The sequence below is a fragment of the Triturus cristatus genome, chromosome 12, assembly GCF_964204655.1.
Source record: "Triturus cristatus chromosome 12, aTriCri1.1, whole genome shotgun sequence".
Taxonomy (NCBI): domain Eukaryota; kingdom Metazoa; phylum Chordata; class Amphibia; order Caudata; family Salamandridae; genus Triturus; species Triturus cristatus.
In genome coordinates, this window is record NC_140595.1 from 157,288,790 (window position 1) to 157,308,274 (window position 19,485).

The window sequence follows — 19,485 nt, forward strand, 5'->3', positions numbered from 1 at the left end:
TGTAGTAATGATGCCTGATGCCGAGAATGATGCATTAACAAAGGAGGTCGGGAGCCGACTCCATTACAATCCAGAAGTCTACTATCGGAGTCAAGACACTACATGGTCCAAATACAGGCGTACATTTGAAATACATTTGAAATCCTCACTTTAAATTCTGCCACAATCCTAAGCAGCCATATGGCCCTGGAAGAACCAGAAAATCAACCCTCACCACAAATCACATACTTTTTTTTTAACAACTTTATTTATGCTTTTTTCACATATCAGCAAAACATTGCATTTCAGTCAAATGAGGTACAGTCCAGCACGTACTTAAATTCTTTGATTATATGCACATCACAGTTACAACCATCAACTTCTGTGTCCTTGTCAGGAGTAGGAAACAGGCCCAGACAGCATTCGGGGGGCCAGCGTCCCCACCATCAATGCGAGGCTCTTCAGCATGGGCCAGCAGGTAGCACCTGAGGGGGTCCCAGATATCTAGAGGTCTCGAGGCCCTGGGCAACGTCTCCGCATATCTTGTAATTTGGTCCTGACAATCTGTCATGTCTTTCAGCCATTCCTTAAACTTGGGAGCTCGCCCTCGCCCCCATCTACACGCCACTCTGCGCTTAGCCAACAGCAAGGATATCGTGACATATCTGCGTCGTCCTTTGGGAATTTGCTTAGTGTAGCCTAACAGAGCAATTAGAGGGTCCCTCCCCACTGGCAGCTCTATCATCTCAGCTAGCGCCTCAAAGACCTTCGCCCAGTACTCCGTCACTGCCGGGCACTCCCAGGCCAAGTGTAGAAATCCAGCCCCCACCTTGCCGCATCTATCGCATCTGTCTGAATCCCGTAACCCAAGGCGACACAACCTAGCCGGTGTATAATACATGCGCTGTAAGTATTTATAGTGAATAATACGGAGCCGGGCGCTGCCCGATATTTCCGCAGTTTGTAGACAGCAATAATGCCATTGTTCATCCGGTATTTCCCTACATATGTCTATTTCCCATTGAACTTGTGCGGCGCTACAGGGTTGCTCCCCGCCTGTTCGAATCGCCCGATACAGGTTGGACACCAAGTGTCCAGGGCTTGTACTTTGCAGCAGTTGCTGCAGTGGCTTGAGGGAATCCGGCTCCCGTGGGAAGCTCGGAAAAATATGCCGTAGGCCCTACCTCAGTCTCGCATACAAGAACATCTCTAGCGGTGTAGGTTTTATGACCCCAAAGAACTGGGCGGGTGTGCAAAAGATCCCCCTATAGAACAGTGCCCCCCAGGTCTGTTTATGGACACGTGCACAGAGCTGCCGAAATCCCGACTCCTGCAACAGCGATAGGTCAGGATGGTATGTCAGGGGCAAGGCCGCTGAGTATATGTACGGTATTCCTACGCTTTTTCTAATGTAGTGCCACGCCCTTATCATACTTGCTATTGTAGAGAGCTCTACACTGCGTGGGCGGGGCTGCTCATAGATTACCCCATTCAGGAGTATCAGGTCGGCCAGCCAGTGTTCCGCCACATACTTAACTATACATTAAACAACCACAGTAAATTATAGTGGAAATGCATAACAAAATACTTAAAAATGATTGCTATCCTTATATCATGTACATTTTCATGTTCCCTACTTGTAATATGTTATTGTGTGCATGAAATAAAAGATGTTAAACGACCAAAACGTTTCAGTTATTCTGTTTGCATTTACTTTTCACCGGTTTCCTCCAAAGGACAGAACTATTGGCTTTGTCCACTCTTGCTTTGTTTTAACGAGGTACAACAATGGAATGGATCGACCAGTGGACTTTTCATGGAAATGGCAGAAAGGCTACTTATAATTATAAATGTTCGTACATTTCTCTTTCAACATCATTCTTTAGACAGGCTGTTGTTGTAAAATGTCTTAGTTTGCAGCATTCGAACAAAAAAAGAAGATTTTTCTTTCTAAAGACAGTCTAAAATGTTTGTTAGCAGGATGGCAGATGTTTGTATTTTAGAGAACCCAAAGAACTGCAGGTGTTTTATGCTGGTTTCCAAACTACTTACAAAAGAATCATTTTCAATAAAGTAATAATACCTCAGAAGCCCACAGTAACCCAGGCCGAGGATGCCAACTGGTGAAAGGCCACAAGTGCTGGAAAGACCCCTTGAAGACCCTTTTCGCAGGCAAATAATGTCTCCCCGTCTTTCGCAGGTGGGGGTTTTGCAGTACGGAGAGATCGCTGTGCACGAGTGGTCCCTCAAGGATTATCAGACCTCTGAAGAAGTGATCGAGGCAGCCAAGAACATCAGCCGCCAAGAGGGCCGCGAGACGCGGACCGCCTACGCCATTCACATGGCCTGGTAAGTCAAGCCCGTAGACCTGTTGGATAAAGCCTCAGGGTGTGGGCTTTGAGGGTTTTAATAAACTAACTGATCAGAACTAACTGGGGGCCCTAGTTTTGGAATGTTGGCCAACAACCAAGAAAGAAATTGACGCAATCAGGTGAAAATCAAAATGAAGGTTGCGGACACCACTTATGATTCACTTTGTGAAATATTCAGGTGATATGGGCTAGTGATTGATGCAATGGCCTCAGAATTTGGAACTCAAGACTGGACTCTTACGTAAGGTGAATTACTGCTTGGGGTGGCGCTTTATTTGAGCGCCTGGAGTATAAATACGCATTGCACCATATTAAGAAGTCACTTTCTTGATCCTAGCACAGAAGGTGCACCATAATTTATGGTAAGAAGTGTTTACGAGGGGTCTAGGTTTTGGGTACCATTTGTGATGGCCATCATTGAGAACTGTGAAGCTGGCTCTGTGATTTTCTCACAGTACCTGTCAGTGGATCATAAAGTTGTTCTTACTACATGCACATCCCATCCTTGGCCTCTCTGCTGAGCGCATAGAGCAATAGTCAAATATGTGCTAATTGTTATTGTGTGACATAGGTTCAAAGGTGTTGACATGGACAGTGCCAAAGAAAAAAAATGTGTGCCTGCAGGTGGGTCGGTTGTGTGGGAGAATGGTGAAGTGTATGAAATGAAAGGCAGTACCTACGAAGGAGAGATTCAAAGTATGATGCAGAAGAGGAAAGAGATGACGTGCGAGTTATGGAGATTATGGGAAAAGTTGGAAGAAAATACCTTAATTGTCTTACAGAGAGAGAGCTATTGCAGAGGATGCTGGTGTAAGTGGGGGGGGGGGGGGCTGGGGTGATAGAGGCACTCTGAAGGCCACTATCCCTTCCATAGATCTTTAGTTGTTCTTACTCATTTATTTGCTACTTCTAAAAATAATTTGCAAAACCAACAGGTTTGGGGTGTTGGGGCCTATGTTTTTTGTTGCATAATGAGGTTGGATGCAGTAGCCGAAAACTCGCAGAGGTACCCACATACTAGTAAGGGGCACTCTTCGTGAAAAACAGAATTTGAGTCCACATGTTTTAAACCACAGCTTTGATTACACAGGCCACACCTCCTGTGAAGGATTCGCATTTGCTTCTTTAACTAAAAAAAATAAAATAAAACAAAAATAAATAAATACATTTTAAAGGGTTCCTATTTGCTTCTTTAGCCACGCCCCTTCCAGGGACCGCCCACCTTTTTTTTGTTATCCCTCTCGGAGATACTGTTCTCCCGGATTTAGAATGAGGGCCAGAGAATCCCCTAACCTGTCTCATCAGAAAACAAGTTTATGTGCGGGCACATCTTCCTTGCTCTGAAAATAGTTTTTCTCACTCATTCTGTAGGTTTGGCGAGAAGAGGTGTGGCGCCGCGGCCAGGGTGACTGACGCCGGAATCTGGGGATCACGGTTCGATCCCTGGCGCCGGCGGCAGCTCAGCTCCGCACCATGTGACTCTGGGCAATAGCTCGCTTAATCTTCCCGACGGCCCCCAGCGCCCAGAGACCCTTACGGGTAGGGTGACCAGACGTCCCGGTTTTGCCCGGACGGTCCCCGTTTTTTGTGAAATGTCCCCGTGTCCCGACACTGTACTCCAATGGAGTCAAATGTCCCCGTTTTAGAACAGTGTCCGGGTTGAACAAAGAAATGTCCCGGTTTTTCACTGTTCCGGTTGCGCGCATGCTCTGTTTTCACAGCTTGGTGAAGTCACTGAGGTGAGCGCTGTAGCAGGAAGGGAAATCCCGTTTTTTGTTTTGAGAATCTGGTCACCCTACTTACGGGTGATTGTTCGCGCTTTACAAATGTGGATTATTATTAACCGCAAAAGCTGAGTAAAGATGCAGTTGGAGAATTATTAAGTGAATGCGGTTGTGGCTAAGGTTTCAACACACTACATGAGCAAACCACGAACTGAACTCCATTCTGGGCTCATAGCCAGTAAGGCACAAGACACTCAGCTTTTAGAAAAAGAGCACCTGTTTCTTAGCATGTGATTTCGAAAACAGGAAACATCTAAACATAATGGAATTAATCCTTGGTATGGGGAGGTTTTCGTCAGAGTGAGTGGTGGTTGGAGCACAGAGTGCAATCCTAAATCTACTTGTTGGTTATTGATCAGCAAAGTACTCCATCGTACTGTCTCTATTTAGTATTTTACTCACCCTCATCAGCATCCTTTAATTCGGCTTCTAAAAAAATAAACCATAGAGGCATAATAAATACACACCTCAACCCACAATGCAGTTCATTAGAAACAAAAACACATGATTAAGATCACAGCAAATATAAAATCATGCCAAAAAGAATAAATCCAGAGACTCATATCATATAAGGACTAAGAAAAAGTCATTGTTAACCTCAATTTAGCGGTCTCTCTCAAAAAGCCAGTAGCGGAAAAACACATCTATTATTAATTGTAAAAAACAAAGTGGTCTGGATTGTGTAAAATCTAATCCTCTTCAAAATGGGACAATAACTTTGGCCCTCAAGAGAGCATAAAATCTGCAAAACAACATAAAGTGCATAGTGTCCTGTACTGAGGTTGTGTCACACCTACATGGGGCCAAACTCCCCACCTTATGCCGGCCTGTCGGTACCCAAGCAATGCAGCATGATCAGCCAAGATCTAGGTAAGAGGTAACAGGGGTTTAGACTACCCACCCTGACCAGGTAGGGCTCCAAATACGGAGTGTACTTCACAGGGGCATACCTGGGTTTCACTAGTTGCTCCGACTCCCTCTGGTTTTGAGTGTACGCATAAAAACTAGATTTATTCCACTTGATATCTACTCTGGAAATACTTTTCAGATTATGAAATAAACCTGGTCGCCAATTCAGCGTTGGTCAACCGTTTGATCCGCTGTACCCTGTCCAATTTTAAATAATCCCTTAAAATATCCTTATTGAGGGCTCTCCCTCTCGATGTCCAAACGGATAACCATCTTATCAAGGGACAAAGGGCGAGGACATCAGAAATGTATCTCACTCCAAGTTCCTTTGGGCTATATATGCTGGGGTAGACTAGGTAAGGGACAAGAGTCGCTTAAAAACAGAACCCTCTACATTGTTAAAGGGGTGAGGATGGGGCGCAATGGCCAGAGCGGTCGACCTTGAAGCTGGGGAAACAGGTTGGAGTCTTGGCCGGAGGCTCGAGCATCCTGTGATTCTGGGCAAATCACTTGATCTCCCGGTTACTTGAAAAATGAATGTGTCCATCTGTAATGCAACTGGTGCTCATGTGAAGCGCTCTGATACCTTCTGGTCGAGTTCACGCTTTCAAAAAATGCAAAAAAACCTCCCATAGACCATGGCAGAGAGACATTTGGCTTAATATATGTGAATCAAAATGGGCAGTGGCTTATTACTAGTCTGAAAGCAAAATCGCAAACTGCAGCGATTGAGCTGGCCAATGAGTGTCTTCTACAGGTAAAGCAGTAGACCAAGATCCCTCATGATCAAAGTATACCCCCAAGTAGGGAAATTCAAATACTCTTGTAACTTCGTGACCACCAATGGTAGGTTGACAGGAGTTTGTGGTTTTCGGAACTGCCAGCATAATATGAGACTTCACTGGGTTTATCGATAAACCCAAGGCACTCATGAATTCTTCAGAACTTGTATTTTACTAAACAAAACACAGGATTTGAGAACGTACTCACCCCCAAAAAACAATGTTTAACTCCATTGCTAAATTTCACAATGCTTACCGTCAGAGGCGCAACTAGAGCCACATTTTTTTGGGGCTAGTAAAAATGTTAAGGGGGGGGGGGGGCTAATTCCTCCAGCAATAGGCCGAGTAAAGGGGCTCTCTGAAGGGGTAAAAAAACAACAAAGCAGCGTTAACAAGTAAAGACCTGTGAAGTACTCGGGTGCAGCTGTGATATGACGGACGCCAGACCAGCCAGCCCACAGCAGCTCAAAAACTGTCTGTGTGAGTGCCCGGGAAGCTGTCTGAGCTGACACACACGACGGGGGGGGGGGGCGGTGCTGAAGCCCTTTGAGCCCTATAAGCGTTGCACGCTTGCTTACCGGTACCCAGCTAATTTATTTTTCGTTTTCGTCTAGAGGCAGCTTTATCCATCTCGTTAGCCTTGTTAAATCAACTTTACAACTCTAGCTGTCTCGCCAGCCTCATGTCATAAAACAAAGTTCATAAATTGAACATATATACAGACAATCATACTCCGAGGAACTTTGGGTCAGCATTCTTCATTAATTGGTCTGTTCAACTGTCATTCACATTATAAGCCCACCCACCAGAGCATGCGGCATTAGTCAGTGGATCAACCTATTTCAGCTCGTGCACTGTGAGTTTGGCATTTTGCCTGATCAAATGTTCGCATTTGTCTAAAAAGAATTGCCCTTCAGCGCCAGGGTAGGTGGGCAGATACTTTACTGTGCCACCGCTTTTTCTTTCCATTATCATTTTGTTACTTTGTTAGTCATCTTATGTGTTTAAATTATGTCTATAGGTAGGAATATTCAATAGGCAGCAATATGTTGTATGTGTGCCAATAATAATCAATTTTCCTGTGATATCTATTGGAACTAAAAATGTTTCTACACTTGTTCTAAGTACTCCTGCTTGCTAAGAAGCACCTGTGCTGTTCTCTTACAATTATAAGCAATAATATGTTTTTCATTTACATTATCTTTTACTGCAAATATGCATTTCGGCGGCATATTTTGCTTTTTACTACCTTGAAGAAAGATCTTAGCTTAGGTCAGCAGTTCTTAACCTGGGGTCTGCAGACCCCATGACACCTATTCAGGTGGTTCGCAGCTTTTTGGAAAATTAAATAATATTAGTGGATTAATAAAGTACATATGTATATACAAAATGTGAAATTGAAAAAGCTCTGTAAATATGAAGGAATTTGAAATTGAAAGGTAAAAATTAAGATGCTCTCTTTAGTTTGATTCATCGGAGAAGTGCAAGTACAGAAAAACAAAATCACCCATAGACAATTGGAGGCATTAATTGAAGCACCGACAATAAGAGAGCGTGCATTAGGAGCTAAAAAGACAATGCCACATGCTAGAGTTCAGCTTCTTGCTTTGCTTTTTAGAAAGAAAAACACATTTTGAAAAGTTGCAACCTTCTCATCAAAATTTAGCTTTATGTATATTTAGTTCACAAATTAAAGTGTTAACTACTTGTGTGCATGTTTCATGTGTACTTGTTTTGTGTATTGTTTTGAGGTTCAAACTAGAAATTGCTTAGGGTTGCTTCCAATAGTGATTCAGTGGGGGTCACAGAAGTCAAAATGGTTAAGATCCGCTGGCATAGGTTATGGCCTGTCATTGGTACTTTCTAACATATTTATGTTAACTCAGTTTCTTACTCTGTCTTCATGCCAGTAAGAACAGACATACCATACCGATAAGTTGTCCTTTATGCTCCTCCCATGTTTGTTTCTCCTCTTTGTCAAACCTACATAGTTCCGAAGCCTTCAGCCATGAACGAGGAGGGAGGGACGGAGCCACAAAACTGATGATTGTGGTGACTGACGGGGAGTCCCATGACGGGGAGGACCTTCCGCTGGCGCTGGCGGAGTGTGAGGAGCACCATGTTACTCGTTACGCCATCGCAGTAAGTGGAAAGAGTTAGACTCCATTTTCTTTAGCAATAATCTCTTAAACCCGTCGCTCCACAGCAATACCAATAATGGAAGACAATGCCTACTCAGTAGGGCCGGCTTTAGGGCGGTGCGACCAGTGCGGCCACACACGACACTGACCTGATGGGTTAAAATCACTTCGTACTGAGTTCCTTATGTGTCCAACAGTTTTCAGGCAATAATACAAATGTCAAGATAACTCTGGTGATTACTGTTCCTGCTGGAGAGAGGTGGAGTTTTCTCTAATGACAGTTTTGACTCTTCATAAAGTAGAGCGGAGGGTTAATGAGCCTGCTGCAAGGAACATGTACCATGCAGATCACAGAACTGAGTGCAACTGAACTATGAGTAGCGCTATAAAAAAATGAACAAAATTGCTGTACGTAAGGGGCAGTGGAGAGATGATGGGCACTATTGGAGGGTGCAAGTGGGGGGATTAGTGGAGAAGGAGATCATGGGGGGGCAAAAAAGACTGTCACCCCTGGTGCCACCTGCGCTAAAGCTGGCCCTGCTACTCAGCGAAATTTGAATTCTGGAATCTGTTCTCTTCCACCTTTATTATTCTAATATATCCTTTTGAAAATCACCCTAAGGGTCATTTATGACAGGACGTCAGTGTGAACATATGAAGGACAGTGTTACAGGTACAACGGCAAACATGCAAACAGCACAGAATGGTATTTTTGATGTTGAAGTAATTGACTAAAAATGTGACCACTACAAAATTGTAGACTTGAACATACCAATTTCATAATATTACTAATATTTAGAACTTTACAAACTTGCTAGTCATGATTTGGGTAAAAAGTTTGTAGTTTCCCATACGTAGCCTTAAACCTGTGAGTACAGATTTCCCACAATATGGAGGATAAGCTTTCATAGGTTTGTTGTCAAGGTAAACATGTGCATTTATTTATTTCCCTCCATTCTTTTAAGTTCATGTAGAAACATTTCCCAAAGATTTAAGAGGAATTGGTTCCTGTGGTTTTTCACAACACATTAATTAATTTCTCGTTTGAGTGTGGTTGTTCCGAGAAGTAGGAATTGAAGTAAATTTAATTGGGATTAGCAATCCCTGACAAACGTTTTCCCATGTCCAGAAATAGTTTGGTAGCAATGGAAGTGTTCTATACTTTTGTTCGAAATCTACTACTCATGATTATATTTTTTGGAATAACTTTGTGTACATATAAGGTAAAGAATGTTTTCAAAGTGTTGGCGACTACCTGCAAAGGTACCTATTACGAGTGCTTTGGAGGAACAGCTGCTATATATTGCACCGGTTAAATACAAGTACCATTGGGTTCAGAATTAAGGAGTGCAATAAAGATCACCTATTAAGATTTGTTCACACTACAGGAGCATTCCTCCAACTTCTACATGACCAGCACAGGGATTTAAATGCGATTAATCCTTTAACGATCCTACTCTCACCAAATCTAAGATAACTTAATGGAAGGCTTTGACCTACTGTTTCTATTTGTTTTATACATTACTTTTCCTTTAGATGGACAGTGCTTATCTTGTTTCAGGGCTGGCCTTTGATTTGATTCTTTACAGTTTAAATCATTCAAACAATTGAAAGTTATCCCGCAGCCCCAGCTGTTATTATTGGAAGATTTGTTCCTAGACATGAGGGAATTAGGATTAGTGGTTGCCTCACTAGGTTCAACAATTGAAATGTATTGAGTGTGGAGATTCAGTGAGGGAGTGGGTATCTGCCTGGGTGTTCACTGAGGACTCAAATGCTTAGTTGGATAACTTTATCAAGGTCTGATCTTACAAAGAAGAGGATGTGGCAACACATGAGTTTGGTTTAATAAACATGTGATTCAAGAAAGGAGATTAGTCAACCAAGAACTGAATGTACTCCGGAAACAACCGGTTACACAGGAGATATTGTTGAGAATTTTAATTTTAAGGAACAAATATAAACAAATACTTCAGGCACATAAGAGATGTTTGCTTGAAAGACTAAGGGGAACATGCATCACCATAAGGAATTGCGATTCCTTAATAGCGATTTTTTTAGAAATTAGCTTCCCATTCATTCCTATGGGCCTGGAGGCCAATAGGAATGAATGGGAATTGCATGCGCAATTTGCGAGTACCAAATAGGTACTCGTAAATTGTGCATGCAATTTCAAGGGTGCCAAAAAGATACCTTGATGCACCCCTGAAATTGCCATGTGACCACATGTTGCTCACACAGATGCCCCAAGGGCATGTGTGTGTGTAACATGGATCTTTGAAAAATGCACTTTAATACATTCTAATTACCATTAACTTTAAATTGATAGTAATTTGCAATCCTTAATTGCAAAATTCCAATTTAAAATTGCATCATGCATTGCATTTAGGTAATCGCAATTTGTGATTCCCTAAACGCATCTGCAATTTAAGTAATCGCAAATTTTGCGATTACTTAAATTGCAAATTTGCATTTGGGTTGATGATCCCAAATGCAAAAATACCGGCCGCAAAGGAGAATCTGCCCCTTTGCGACCAGTATTTAGAATGATGCATGTGCCCCTATGTGTTCTAGTCTTCCTTTTGTTATTGTACTGAAACGCTATGTTGTCACTGAGAATGCAAGTGACCAACGGTTCCTAATCAGTTGACCAGCCTCTAGTTCTGCGTGCATCGTTTTGGCTTTCCTTATCACCGACAATAAAGTCCAGACTTCTCACACTTGAGTGTTTCCAAAGGAAGGGCAACTTAAAAGTTGCAAAGAGGGGCCTAGAGGGGTGGGGCCTTATCCTATATCACAAACCACTTAAGATCTCAAAATCTTGAGGACTCTGAAATCCAGCTCAGATAGGAAGCTTTGCATAACAAGCACTGGCAAAACCAACAGACTTGGTTTCTATTTGATTACAGTTGCAAACGGCGCTGTGCAAAAATGTGCAGTTGTGTATGCTTGCTTCCATACATTAGCCCTTAAAGCCAGACCTATTGGGTTTGCCAACCTTGAGAAACAAATCAGAGCGCCTGGATACCCTCACAGGTGACAAGTAGCGCTCTATAAATATATACTGATTGATTGATCAGAGCAATGATAGCCATAAGTCTGCATATTGACACAACAGAAAGGAACAACTAAAAAATATAACATGAAGTGGGGTCCGAATCATGGAATGGCTGTCAGTAGGAACACGAGCATTAATAAAGGTCGACATCGAACTTCATAAAAACATCAAATATGTTATGAAATCTGTTTTGTAATCTGGGAAGTCTAAAGCTGTGTATTGCCAGCCCTAAAGTGCCTTCAAAAGCACTCCTACAGACTTGTTGACACTAAGCCAAATACCAGAGCAGAGCCAGAGCTCTGCTTAAAGTGAAATCCCGCCTCCTGATTCACTGGAAGATCTCATCTGCAAAACACGACAACCACAGCACAGCACACTGCCAACAGCATCTACTCACACCAGCAGAATGGCCTCCTGTGGACCTAAGCCGCAGCCAGGAAGCAGCCGCGGAGACCAGGAATTAGCAAAGGCTCTGACTAAGGGTGTCAACAACGTGTCCAAGGAGACCGGTAAACGCTTCCACACCTTTTACAAAATGAAGAATTGGCAATGCATACAGACCAGTAGTGGCTGCTACAGGGCTGTAGTGGTGAGGCAAGGGGGGTGAATTTTTTTTTTAAAAAGACAAATCCACTCACCTGCCAGCCGCCGTCTTTCCTTCGTCCGACGCAGGAAACAGGAAGCACACAGGCTCCCAGACTCCCCTAGCCAATCACGACGCTGCTGTCATGGTGGTGACATGATTGATCTGAGCACCGTGGTTCGGCGCTCTGACTGGGACTGGGAGCTTGTGCATGTTCTCCACCCAGGCTGTGCAATATAGCCAGGTGGAGAACATGCTAACTGCACATGACTGTTTGGCCGGCCCAAGACAGCCAGACAAACCGTCATGCGCATTTAGAAAGTGCCCATCACACTCCTACTCCTGCTCTGTGCGCAGCCCAGCCCCGCTTGCACCCAAACAGAGCTAGTTTGGAAAAATAACATGAAAATAACGTGGTGTTATCATTTTATTTTTCTTATGTGGCGACGCTCATCTGCCTTAGTGGAGGTGCCGCCGCCTTGCAGAACCTGGAAGCAGAGCACCTTTTTGAAGAAACTCAAAAAATTATGGTCTGATGCCAAAGACATGCAAGAGATACAACTGCAAGAAATGAAACTAAGCCTCCACTAAGAAGAGGGTGCACATCCACACATCTGATTTGCTGGATACCATAGTCACTTGGGGCCCGATTCACAGAACGAACTTAAGACAAAATCCTAAACTTACTACCATTTTGGTATTCACAGAAGGCACTTACTCATTTTGGTATTCACAGAAGTTAGGAGTCCTAACTTTAGGACTCCTAAATGCCTTCTGTGAATACCGAAAGTCTTAAAATTAGGATTTTTCTCAGTTTAGGAGTAGTAAAGTTAGGAGTCCTAACTTTAGGACTCCTAAACTGAGAAAAATCCTAATTTTAAGACTTTCGGTATTCACAGAAGGCATTTAGGAGTCCTAAAGTTAGGAGTCCTAACTTTACTACTCCTAAACTGGGAAAAATCCTAATTTTAAGACTTTCGGTATTCACAGAAGCATTTAGGAGACCTAAAGTTAGAAGTCCTAACTTTACTACTCCTAAACTGGGAAAAATCCTAATTTTAAGACTTTCGGTATTCACAGAAAGCATTTAGGAGACCTAAAGTTAGAAGTCCTAACTTTACTACTACTAAACTTAGGAAAATCCTAATTTTAAGACTTTCGGTATTCACAGAAGGCATTTAGGAGTCCTAAAGTTAGGAGTCCTAACTTCTGTGAATACCGAAATGAGTAAGTGCCTTCTGTGAATACCAAAATGAGTAAGTACCTTCTGTGAATACCAAAATGGTAGTAAGTTTAGGATTTTGTCTTCAGTTAGTTCTGTGAATCGGGCCCTTGGGGAGTACACTAGTACCCCATGGTTTAGTGATGTTCACACAGCAAAACAGAGAAAGCAGGGGAGTAAAAGTGTGATTTTCAATTATCAACCCAGAGATGAAGGGTAAATTAACAGACACATTTGGGATGACACATATGCATCCAAGGCTGTACATCCATAGAATTGCCCTCTAGACATCATCCCATGGGACAAGATGCCACAAGTAGAATTTAAGGAAACTGTGACCCCTAGAACAGCGCACCCACAAAACAAGGGGTATGTATCTTCTGCCTCAAACATCACTTCCATGTGCTAGGAAGGCAAGAACTGCTCACTCGCTGCAACTCGATGACAAAGAACCTCACACTAAGACCATGGGGCACTTCTGGCAACAAGAAACGCTTTAGTGATTTTCCAGCTAAGAAAGTTTATATTAATTCGCCTTATTCCAAACACAGTGCAGGACCTACATAATCAACCACAAGTCTTTTTAAGATCTTTCAATCACAGGATGTTAGGGCTTGCCCAACTGGTGCTTGTGCACCTTCGGGAGCTGGTGATGCGCTTAGGTCGGGAACCATGCTCAAAATGTTGCCTTCTTTTGACCTAGCACTAGTAGGTGGCATCTAGGTCTTTTAAATATTGTCTTTTTTTATCAGGTTGCTAGGCTTGATCGTCTTCCACTTCCTTCCTTGTCGCGGGTATAATTGTTCGGCTCAGACAGTATAGTTGCTTCTAAAACAAACATTGTAATAGCCAATGGGTTTCGCGTATGTGAGACCTATTGGCTTTGCCAATGTCGGTTAGCCATATAGTACAGCAAAGCGCCTGCTGTTCAGCATGGCTAAAATCTAGAGGTGTGATGTAGAAGAGAGTGGAGTGGTGCAATGTGGAGTGGTGTAAAGTGTACTGGAGTGGGGTGGAGTTAAATAGAATGCATAGATTGAAGTGACATAGAGTAGAGTGGTGTAGAGTTGTGTAGACTGCAGAGGTGCGGAGTGGCATAAAGTAGAGTGACTAGAGTGGAGTGGCATACAGTAGAGTGGTGTAGAGTCGAGTGGCATAGAATGGGGTGGCTTTGAGTGCCGTAAAGTGGCACTGTGCGAAGTGGAGTGCCATAGACTGGTGTAGGGTGACATAAATTAGACTGGTATAGAGTGGAGTGGCATAGAGTGACGTAGAGTAGAATGGAGAAGAGTGAGGTAAGAATAGAGTGGGTGGAATGGAGTGGATTGCCATAGAGTGGAGTGAAGTGGCATTGTGTATAGTGGAGTGTCGTAGAGTCGCATAGCATAGAGTGGGGTAGATAGGAGTGAAGTTGCGTGGCATAGGGAAAAGTGGAGTGAAGTGGCGTAAAGCAACATAGAGTGGAGTGGCATATAGAGTGACATTGTGTTGAGTGGAATGGTGTAGTTTAGAGTGGAGTGGCGTGGCATAGAGTAGAGTGGCATAGAGTGGAATGGCATAGAGTAGAGTGGAGTGGAGTAGCGTGGAGTGGAGTAGCGTGGAGTGGAGTAGCGTAGAGTGGAATGACATAGAGTAGAGTGGAGTGGAGTAGCGTAGAGTGTAATGGCATGGAGTTGGAGTGGAGTAGCGTAGAGTGGAATGGCGTAGTGTGGAATGGCATAGAGTAGAGTGGAGTGGAGTAGCGTAGACTGGAATGGCGTAGAGTGTAATGGCATGGAGTTGGAGTGGAGTGACGTAGAGTAAGCACTTTAGTGCTCCACATGAGGGTAAATAGCGCTACACAAGTGCTACAATACAGTTCAATGTGTGACAGTAATTGACCTACTGCAAATGATACCGACCAAGTAGCCAAAGGTGGATTGAAGGCAATGTCAGTAGTGGTATAGGTTCACCGAATTATACGGTAATGTATGCTTTCATTTATTTTAAACGACTGATGTCACAATAGCTTTGTTGCAGTTGTCTCGAAATTCATATCTGCCTTTAGGTTCTAAAGTGGCAACACTTATTTGGGTGAACCTAGTATGCCTCTGCAAAGGGTATATTTTCCAAGAAGTTGTTGGGTAGCATTTTTTTGTTGATTTAATGTTTTATTCCATCTACAAAGTGTTGACAGTGATACTTTGCAGTAATTCTGAGTGTACTCACTATGCTGCTGTGTTTTTTTTTTTTATTTGGTTATTTGTTCGAGTCAGACTAGATTGAGAGCTCGCGCAGAAAAGCCTTTATCTTCTCATCGGAGAATAAAGGTCTCACCATGTGCAACATTACAAACATAGGGGCATATTATCAAGATAGGCGATAAAATTATCGCCGCTTTAGCGGCAGAAAACTGCCGCTAAAACGGCGATAATGGGCTTGATAATATGCTCAATGGAATTCCAATTGAAGCCCATGTTAAATGTGAAGGACGTCTAACCTGAGCTTCAATTGGAATTCCATAGAGCATATTATCAAGCCCATTATCGCCGTTTTAGCGACAGTTTTCTGCCGCTAAAGCGGCGATAATTTTATCGCCAGTCTTGATAATATGCCCCATAGTTGTAACTTTCATTGCCCTTCTTGGTTTCCTGTGTTACATAGCTCCCTGTGCAACTTTAGCTTTTTCTTGATTTGTTGGGCTTTTAGAACAGATGAACCCCGGTATGAATATCACAATATCATTAGAAAAATATTGTCCGGCAGAACTATAATGTCCTAAATATAATGTATCTTCCCATTGTGCCAGGACTCTCTATTTACTCCAATGGGGTGACATTTTTGTAAACAATATTATGGGCACAATATTTTTGTCTGACAATTATTTGGTTCCGAGATTGTGAACTCGGTGTGGCTAATCTACACTGTGAGATCAAGTAGTTATAGGGCTGATTTTTTCCCCATTTTAGTTTTTTGGGGGACTTAACAAGCTGTGTAGGCCCTTCTGTAGCATCCTCTGATCTTTGATGTCTGCTGTGTCTTCAGTTGTCATTGAGGAAACCGCGATGCTGAGTAAATAGCTTCTCTCCTTGATTTCATTATGGGCCTTGATACCTGTTTGTCACTGGGAATTACATATTTTGGGGATTTGGATTCGAATTGCTGCTATGCTAACCTTGTAAAGCGCTCTGATACCTTTGGGTCAAGTTAGCGCTATACAAAACTTGATAAATAAACAAATAAATGTGCATTTGAATTTGTATTTTGTGTTCGTATGTAATAAATCGATCATGTGTTCTTCACCTGGTCCGCCGGTGGATGCTTGGGTTTGTTTGCAGGGATATTTTCTGCAGGTTCTGTAGGGCTCTCAGCCAGGTGGTTGCCTGCTTTCTGGGATCACAGTGTTGGGTTTTCCCTTGGCGAAGCCCTAGAAGAGGCCCAGCATTCATTTCTCGCCCGAGGTCTCTCTTCATCTCCATCCACATGGACTTCGGAAGCTGGTCCTGTTTATCGTGAGTCAAGTGACGGGTGTGGGCCCACTCAGCAATCTCCCTCGACGCTGACGACATGGGAGCTGTTCTCCGGGAAGCATCTGCTGGAACACTTAACATGTTTCATGACATGTGCTGGAGTCATTTGGCAGGGAACGAGCCTGGAAGATTATTACATTAGAAGCAAGCCTTACTGGCTTTGTGGGGGTGCATGAGACAGGATCTAGGGCTAGTGTTTTACTGCAGTAGGTTTGTTTGAGGCACCAGCTCTTTCATGATCTTTCATGCATGGGACTTACTTCCCCGTCTCTACAGGGCTGCCTTCAGGAGGTGTAATGACAGGGTGCCACATTTTTGTGGTGAATTTTCAGTGCGTCTCTTAAGGGCATGTTTGCATTTGCGCCACCGTCTATAGTACGGCGCTAGCTCAGAGCCAAAGAAATTCCCTCATTTGCATGGGGCCACACCCCCATGCAAATGATGGAATGCCTTCTCATGGTGGTGCTACATGTGCGGCAGTGCTACCTGTGTGTCCTAAATTCAAGGGGCTTAAGCATTCCTCTGTGCAGTACTGTGGCCCTATGACAGAAGGGGACACATCAGCATCTGCGGCTCCTTCTGTAATACCATTACGCCTACGGGACATACAAAGTGGGTGCACATACCTTTGGGACCATGGGACACAATGTTTAATAGAGCCCATAAAGTGCATTTTGTGATCATGAAGACTCTAAAATGTGTGTTGTGGTACATTACCAATGAGAGACACTTCAAGGAAGGAATAAACTAGGCCGGAAGTAAATGTAGCCCTCCTACTAGTATTTTAATTGACCGAGGTGGCTCTGCGCTACCATTGCTGCCAGATGACCGCAGCAGGCTACACCTTAATGGCATCTCTGCTCTTCCCGCGTGATAATGACACACTCTCTGCAATCAAACAGCTGGTTCGCTCCTGCACCATGGATGTGGTGCAATCACTTGTGGTAGATTGTGTGTTTTCCAGGAATTGTTGACATTTTTAGTTGTATTGTAGCATCATACACAGTTCTTGGAAACACAGTCAGGTGTGCCCTCATTTTGTGCTGTCTGCACATGCTAGTTAGAAGGGATGGGCACTGTGAACAATATCACATTGGGACATGTCTTGAGAACCTTCTGCTAAGAGGGGCTGGTGAGTGGGTCACATATAGACTGCCCTGGTCTTTATAAAAGAAATTAAATTTTTAAGAAGTTAGGCAAATGTTGCAGAGATATTACCTACTAAGAATAAGTTAGCCTTTGGGAAGGCAAGGCCAGCTGACCCAGTAATGCAAGGTGTCCCACAATCCTGTACGCCTGCCAACTTTGAAAATATTTTTACTGTGTGTGGACTGGGGGAGACAGCTTTACAATGTGGGATCTAAAGTGTGGACAGTATTTTGAGCCCATCACCATCTGGCCAACTGTGGATGGTCGTAGACATGGAGAGTGGACCAAGATTAGTGCCCAGACCTGCCCAAGTAGACCCTACCCCTAAAAAAAGACAAAGACTCCTTAGACAGTTGCCGACGTCCTGCGTAGTTCGCTAAATCCCTGATGGATGATGGCTTTGCGGAGCCTCCACCCTCCGGCGGGAAACCATGCCCTAGGTGGGGTTTCCATTTCACTTTGCATATAACCTGCGCAAACTGCAGCTAATCACTGGAAGACCGTGTGAAGAGCGCCGATACCGTGTGACACACAGTGGCACATTGTGAGCTATCTGTATGCATCCTGTGGTTAGAACAAAGCAATTCAACCTCTACTTCAGCTCCAGGGGCCCCATTGCGGGTTGTCCAGTGAAATAAGTTAGAACTACTGGGCCAGGAATTACTGACTCCGATGGTTGTCAACCGATTTACCCACCATTACGGGTTTAATTCTGGAATGGGGAATAACACACACATCCCTAAATAACCCGGCCTTTCACCATATATTTTTGTATAAATTCTGGGCTCCGTCATGCTCACATTTTCCACCTGGTGAAAGCAGGTGAAAAAAGTGAGTGGAAAAGGAGGCGATTTTACTGGGTGCAATTCTGCACAAGGTAAAACTTGAAATTGAGCAAGGTGGTAATTCCACAAATAAAACTTATTAATTACCACACCGCATACCTCAGGATGGGGCCCCTGTTCAGATTAGGACAAGCCATAGGTTCCACCATGTCATCTAGAAAAAGACTAATACGTGCCTTCCAACCAACACACACCAGGGGTGAAGCGGGCAAAGACAACACTTCTACATATGTACAACCCAAGGGTATGAAACTCACAGTCCATGCTAGAATTGCCAGCCAAAAGCCATGGCTGGTCTTGTAAGATCCATGAGTTTGTTTCACCACTGGAAGAGCAGGTGATTGGACCAGAAGCACAAGATGTTCAGCTAAACCCTGGATTCCAACCTGCTTCCCAATGTTACCAAAGTAGGCAGCTCCAGCCACCAGGCCACATGGAGGATTCCATACCACACAGTACAAATTAGAACAAAATTCAGGAGAGACAGTGAAGGGCCCTTCCCTCTTGATTCCATATTATGGCTTTATTCATGTGGGGCGAGGTAAAGTAAACCTGTTGGACCAGGTGCCACGCCCGTATGCTCCTTCCAACGCCACACAGGCCAGGCATCGAGATCAATCTGAAATGGTCCTCTTGCCCGTGCAGGTCCTCTGTACTGCACAAGGGAATGCTTAAGCCCTTCCCATTTGGGCCAAAGGAGGGTCGAGATTGCTCTGGTGGGCTTTGTGTACTCCTAAAATCTTGCACCCCAATAGACACCTCAATAGCACACCCATGGATGGGTGGATCCAGGGCTGGCGTTAACACTGGTGGCGTCATGTGCGACAATGTTTTTTGGCGCCCCCCCCAATGGCCGTCTCTGCCACGGATTCCCTCACTAGCACCAGTTAACAGTGCCCCTCAAGTCTCCATATCCCCTGTCTCTCAGATTCATTTAGTTCTATAGCATCACTCATACCAGTTTAGGTGTTAGAAGCACTTTACATCACACACACATTGCACAGAGACAATCATATATGTATAAATCAGTGTATATGAAATGTACATCAGACAGGACTACAAAGTGTAGTGTAGGAGTGTAGGAGTATAGGAGTGGCATGTTATCTATACTGGTAGGCAATATAGTTTGAGTCCTTATTCTGGAAAAGCACA

General features: G+C 43.7%; 1 protein-coding gene across 4 annotated transcripts in view; it reads left to right on the forward strand.

Moving 5' to 3' along the window:
- Positions 1-19,485, forward strand: part of ITGA10 (integrin subunit alpha 10) — a 307,154-nt gene that overhangs the window by 141,158 nt on the left and 146,511 nt on the right. For all 4 annotated transcript variants that reach the window (XM_085637685.1, XM_085637688.1, XM_085637687.1 and 1 more), the window contains 2 exons: positions 2,180-2,328; positions 7,818-7,968. In XM_085637685.1, the coding sequence (XP_085493811.1) occupies positions 2,180-2,328; positions 7,818-7,968 (300 nt within the window). The remainder of the gene's footprint in view (positions 1-2,179; positions 2,329-7,817; positions 7,969-19,485) is intronic.